The following is a 6,804-nucleotide window of genomic DNA, read 5'->3' as shown; positions in this document are numbered from 1 at the left end:
CCCTCTCCACTTGCTGCTTTCCTCTCTCTTTCCTCTCCCTGCTCCTCCTCCTCCCCAAGACCCTCCACTCCATTTCCCTCTCCTTTCTCCTGTTTCTCCTTCTCCTCCCTCTCTCTTGTTACCAAAATAATCTATGCTCTCTCTAGCCCTAGAAGAGAAAAGTAGTTAAGGATGAGGCAAAAAAAGAATCTACTGAGTGTGATGATATAGTTGGAAAGTCACAAGACTCAGAAGGCTGAGGCTAGTAGGTCATGGGCTACATAACAAGTTATAGGCCAGCCCAAGTGACAGCAAGACCCTGTCTCATAACAAAAAGAGACAAAATCAGCATCCTCTCAGCTCCATTTCTATACTTAAGAGACCCTGCTAAGAATGTTTAAGCTCAGCTTTGCCTTTGCAGGACACAGTAAGCCAGTGCCTAAGCCAGTCTGTACTCCACATGTTCTTTGACCCAGAAACTTCTTTTTAGAAATTAATCTTTTCAGATACATCTAACTTTTTCCAAAGAGCTCACTCAGTGGTGATCATTTAAAATGCTTTCTGATTTATTAACTTCTCATGAAGCAGTTTAACAGTTCCAACATGGAATCTAGCCACATGATAGTTGATGGATATATTAGGAAAATAATGCTGTACAAAGCAATATATGTGAAAAATCAACAGGACACCTGCATGCACCGAGGAGAAAACATAACCAACTAACATTCATATCCTATCTATTATGGCTTAGGAACAACAGCAAGTTTGAAATGTACTTCAGAGACTCATATCTGGCCAGAGTGCTCAGAGTAAGTGACTGATGAACACTCAGTTCTAGACAAAGTACATATGTCAGATCTCTACCCCAAGATCCAGGGAATATTCAGATAAAGGGACAAAAAGAACCAAAGAGCTTGGAGATGAGGGAGGGCATTGTAAATGCTGCTGTCCAAATACAACATCACCATGGCAACCATGAACACAGCAGCCATGAATAACTGCACAAGACCCAGCCGTCTCTCTTTCCATAATGGACCACAGAGCTCCCCACAAGACTCCATCCTTTCCTGTGACACTAATGACTGTCAAAGGCTATCATAAGGTGGATGTCTTTTTTACTAGTGGTGGAGTGTTGGGGGATAGTATTGGGTACTGTGTGTACTCCAATTTGGGTACTGTATGATCATTTCTGTGCCCAAAGATCAGGTTATAATCCAGACACTACATTTTCATGATTATTGAACTACCCTGTATCTATGTTTTATAAAGAATGCTTCTTAATTATCTCTGATTGGTTACTAAAAAGCTGATAAGCCTATGACTAGGCAGAGAAGACAAGACTTCTATTCCCAGAGGAGAGTTCCAAAAGGAGGGAGAAAGGAAGAGAAGAGGTGGTCATGAAGGAGAATGTCCATGAGGAGTCATGGTGAACAGGTCACTAAGGGATTCACCATGAGGATACACATGAAGCAGAGCAAGCCAGGGTGATACTCAGATTACAAGTAACATGGGGCCTGTGGCTGGGAAGTATATAGTTTAGAGTATATCTGCCCAATCATGGTCCTTGGAGCTTGTTAATGATCTTAACAGGTCTTTGTGTCAATTATTTGAATCTCCAAGGTATTTGAGAGCTAGAATAGAAATAGATAAGGCTATTGTTCTTAACTTACAGCCAACAGTGGAGTTAGTGGGGACTAGCTGGGCAGAAGTCATCCCAGGGAAAGAAAGGTGGTATCTGAGGGTAATGGGGAGAATGTACACAATACAGTGGACAAGCATGCAAACAGATATATGAAAGTATCAAAACTAATGAATTTTTTTATTAAATGTGTTGTAAATATGGGCTGAAATGGCTCAGAGGTCAAGAGCACAAACTGATCTTACAGAGTATCCAGGTTCAGTTCTAGTACCTACTTTACAACTGCCTGTAATTCCAGCTCCAGTGAGATCTGATACATCTGACTTTGTTGGGAACTTACTCATAAGATATGTAAAGTTAACAAAATATAAATCCCTAAAATCTAAGCATGGTGTTTATATTTCTGACATATAAGAATAAAAACTATATAGAATTGTATAATAGAGCATGTGCATGCATGTGTGTTAGTGTGTATGAAACCACACTGGCTACATGCTCATGTAGAAGTCAAATGCCAAACGTGTCTGTTGCATTTCAGATGCCAGATGTCATTCATCTAGTTGAGACATGGCCCTTCATTGGCCTAAAACTCACCAAATAGACAATGTTGAATGACCAGTGATCTCCAGGCTCTACTTCTCAATGCTGGGATTCCAAATATATGAACTATGCCTAGATTTTGTCTTTTTGTATGTGGATTTTGAGGATGGAACCTAGGTTTCCATGCATACAAAGCAGCCCTTTACCCACTGAGCCACAACCTGAGTCAGATATGCATAGTTTAATGTAAGCATATACATACATATCACCTTATTTAGTATGGAGCCAATATCTATGAAATTACAGGCAATGACTATTTCTGGTTTGAGATGAGAAAATAAGTATTCACATTAGTTTAATATTAAGTGACATCACCAAGATTTGAGCTGTGGTGGCTGTAGATGTGTCTCTTTCCCTAAGAGTTCTCAATTATCATGCATGAGGACTGAGATTCAGATCCCATGTATACCTAAGAGTTCTCAATGATCATGCATGAGGACTGAGATTCAGATCCCATTACATACATAAAGTGGCTCATAGATAAACAATAGCTCCAAGGGAGCCAGTGCCCCATTTTGGCCTCCACAGATAACTACACAACACACACACACACACACACACAGAGAGAGAGAGAGAGAGAGAGAGAGAGAGAGAGAGAGAGAGAGAGAGAGAGAGAGAGAGAGGTGGGAAGAGACAGACACCAATAAAGAAGGTGCTCTCCTTACCTGTAAAGATACTGGAGCACTTTTGTTTTCACAGGTGCTATCCAGGATGGTGAAGGTGGCATTCACAAGTGTGCAGAAGGAAGCCTGTGTTTCAAGAGAAAGAGCACTTGTGAATACTAGCCAGTCTGTCATGAGTCACAAAGTCCAAAAGTTGAGCTATAGAGCTCGACATATGAGTAGTTCAAATTCCTGAGTCTTCATTCTCAGAGAAATAAATACTCATCTCATCAAGTCTTCATTTCAGAGAAGTTGGATAGCAGATAACAAATACATTCACTCTAGAGAGTCCTGGAATCCCCTGCCCAGCAGGGAGACTAGTCCATAATAGCTTCATATATGGCTCATGAAGGAGAGGTAAAGACTCCAGTTATAAACCAAAGGCAAGAAAAAAGAAGTGCTAAACTGACCTGATTTGATCAAAGCACATTGTATATCCATGCTGAAACAACCTCAATATACCCTATTGGTATGCAGAGTTATTACACATGGTCTTGGTTTCCTTTCTGTTGCCTAGACAAAAAATACCTTGACAAAAAGCAACTTGGGGAAGAAATGGTTTTTTTCAGTTTACAATTCTAAGCTACCATCCATCATGGTGGGAACTCAAGGTATGTGGGACTGTGAAAGAATAGCTTGGTTTCTGGTGGAGCACTGGATAGAGATGACCAGAGACCCTACAAGGGATGGCATACATTTTGCCACACTCCCAGACTCCAAGCTCCTGACATGCATCTGAAAGACCACCATTAATCCGAGCCTTTCAGTCATGTAGGGCAATGTCTCTACAGCCCCTCCCAAAGAGACGTTTGTATCACTCAACACAGGTAGAGGGCATGACTACAGGCCTCAGTCTCAAGAGCTCTACATATTAATGAGATACCTAAAGGCCAGAGGGCGTAGCCAATTAAGCATTCCTTCCCAAGACCCTCCTCCCTCCTCCCTCCATATTTAACTGAGGTCTGCCCTGAGGTGAAGGGGGGGAGTATAGCCACATTCACCTTCCACCATGACAATAAGCCTCTTAAAACCATGGACTTCCTCGTGTCTTTGGGGCCCTGGCATGGAGAACCGTGGAGGAGGCCTTTGACTACCAAGCCACTGCTTAATCTCCCCCTAGAAGACTTCTCTATGTTCCTGCCACAGAGCCCTGCCAACTCAAGCAAGCCAGCCAAGCCAGCCTTGAACCAGCCAAGTGAGTGCCGTAACCAAGGGTCTCCTACCCACAGGGCGCTACCGGAGATTCTCCTTCATCCCATCACAGCTCTGGGCCGGTCCAGCCCATATGTCCTCTGTCTCAGTTCTTCTGCGGCTCCAACGGCATCTGAGAGCCCAAGGACAGAGACCACCTGTCTCCCGGTAAGCCACATCAGCCCAGAGACTCCCATTCAGGAGCTCTGCCCCCGCAGGACTTCAGGCTGAGACCTCTCCACACCCGGGTGGAGCCCTAAACAACTTCTCACAGCCCAGTGTTCGCCCAGCACCATGTGGAGTGAACTCAGTCAAATTCCCATGCTTCTGCTCCTGGGAGCCGCAGTTCCAGCCGCCTGGGGCAGCAGACACCCAGGAACCACAACACAACACAACAGGACCCACACCCATGCACAGGCACTACAGCCCCACAAAAGTAGGAACCTGAAATGGCTCATCATGGCCATAGTCAGTAATATTGAGTGATAAGCATGAGTTTTCTCATATACTTGCATGTGCTGAGCTCTATTTCTCCACTGTTACACAGTTTGGGACCCTGTGCCTGGGAAATGGTACTGCCCACTGTGGACTGGGCCTTTCCACATCAATTAACTTAATTGAGATACCGCCCCCCAGACATGCTCAAAGGCCATCTTAAAGTAGACAATCCTTTAATGAAACTCTCTTCCAAGTGGATTATAGGTTGAGTCAAACTGACAATTAAAATTCATTATCAAGGCCAGGTATAGTAGTGGTGTCCTAGCACTTAAGAGGAAGAGACAGGCAGATTTCTGTGAGTTAGAGGCCAGCCTGGTCTAGATATCATATTCCAGGCCAACCAGGGCCACATAGTAAGATCTTGTCTCAAAAACAAATAAACAAAACAAAACAAAATGCCTAATTATCACACATGTTAATAACAAATGTATGAATGAACAGCTAGGGTTTTTTTTAAATGGCTAAGAGTTACAAGGGGAAAAAAGTTCAATTATTGGCCATAAACAAAATATTTCAAAAGTATATTGAGATTCCATCTCATTCAAGTCAGTTGGATACCATTAAAAAAGACAACAGCAGCATTGAGTGGAATGAGGTTGAGAGGGAATGTGGTAGGGGGAATGGAAGAGAAGGAGTTGGTAGATTTGATCAAAATGTGTGTATAATTTGAATCAAAATGATACAACAAAAATGACAACAAATACAGTAAGGGTTTGTGGACCAACTTTTGTGAACTGATGGTGGGAGTACATAGGAACAACTGTTAGAGAACTGTTTTCAGGCCCCTCACAGGATGAAAACCAGACCCACCATGTGACCTAGCATGAGGATATGCTAAAGGAATTGTCTCAGCTATAGGAAATGGCCAAAATACAAAGATTCCTACACAGAGACCTAATTAGTGTTCCAGGAGCCTTGAGGAGGTATGGAAGCTCCTGTTTAATGGGTGTGAAGGTTTCACTGGAATTTATGAAAATATACAACAAGATACTAATGAGTTCTGCATGACAAATAAATCCACTACAAACCACTGTACTGCTCACTTTTAGGTGGTGATGTGATATGATGGCTAATCTCAATTATCAACCTGATGAAATCTATATCCTTTGGAAGATACACTTTGGGTATACCTGTAGGGGATTCCTTTTTTAAAAAAGCTTACTATTTTGTGTGTATGAGTGTTTTGATTGCCTGTGTGTCTGTGGCTGTCTGATACCAATGGAGGATAGAAGAGGGTGTCAAATCCCCTAGAACTGGAGTTTAAATGTTTGTAAACAATCTAGTGGGTGCTGAGATTTAAACCAGGGTCCTCTGGAAAAATCATGCCTTTGAGTGATTTTTCCAGTTCCCTGTGGGTAATATATTAATTAGGTTAATTAGGGTAAGAAAACCTGTACATAGCAAATGGCACCATTCTCTTGGCTTGGATTCTGGACTGTATATATAAAAAAGAGAGCAAGCTAAGCATGAACATTCATTGTTCTCTGCTTCCTGATTGATGATGCACTGTGACCAGCTCAAGATCTTTCTGCCAGGGCCTCCTCACCATGATGAACTGCTTCCTTACACGCTAAGCCAAGATAGACCTTTTCTTCCTTGTGTTGCTTTTGTCATAATATTTTATTACAGCAACAAAACAAGTAACCAACATGAGTAAGTAGATTATTTGTTGTGAGTATTCTACCATAACAAACTATAAAAAAAGTCTCCAATGTGTGTGAGGACCCCATAGATAATGTGTAAACTCACATGAATGCTGACAATTTCTGAAGGTGGACATCAAGTCTTTTACTGGTCACAGTCATTCACAACCCATTTCTGCCTGAGAAGTGTTTACACAACCCCAGGATATGTGTGCATATACACATATGTGTGCACATGTACACATATGTGTGCATGCATATATATGTATAAGTGTGTATATATATGTTTATATATGCGATATATTATATATATAATATATATATTATATATATCATACATATTAAACATTTACTCAAATCATGAAACTTCAAAACAATTACTTGGGCTTAGGAAGGAACTCAATTGTAGAGTACTTGCCTAGCAGGCACAAATCTCTGGATTCAATCCTCAGCATCATAATTTAATTTTTTAAAAATTTAAAGGTCCCTTCCGCCCCTGCCTGGTCCTTTGGGCTGGGGCAGACACAGAGTTCGTCTGCTCCTGTGGAGATACTGAATCCTCAGCCATCCTAGAGGAGCCACTGCACTCAGA

General features: G+C 41.9%; 1 protein-coding gene across 1 annotated transcript in view; it reads right to left on the bottom strand.

Annotated features, from left to right (window-relative positions):
- Nucleotides 1-6,804, bottom strand: part of Adgre1 (adhesion G protein-coupled receptor E1) — a 90,481-nt gene that overhangs the window by 38,534 nt on the left and 45,143 nt on the right. Inside the window, exon 11 of the mRNA XM_028762569.1 lies at nucleotides 2,884-2,967. Within this exon, the coding sequence (XP_028618402.1) occupies nucleotides 2,884-2,967 (84 nt within the window). The remainder of the gene's footprint in view (nucleotides 1-2,883; nucleotides 2,968-6,804) is intronic.

Source organism: Grammomys surdaster, unplaced genomic scaffold (assembly GCF_004785775.1).
Source record: "Grammomys surdaster isolate TR1022 unplaced genomic scaffold, NIH_TR_1.0 62, whole genome shotgun sequence".
NCBI lineage: Eukaryota > Metazoa > Chordata > Mammalia > Rodentia > Muridae > Grammomys > Grammomys surdaster.
Note: the sequence above shows the minus strand (reverse complement) of the source record. Positions and strands in the feature narration are given on the sequence as shown.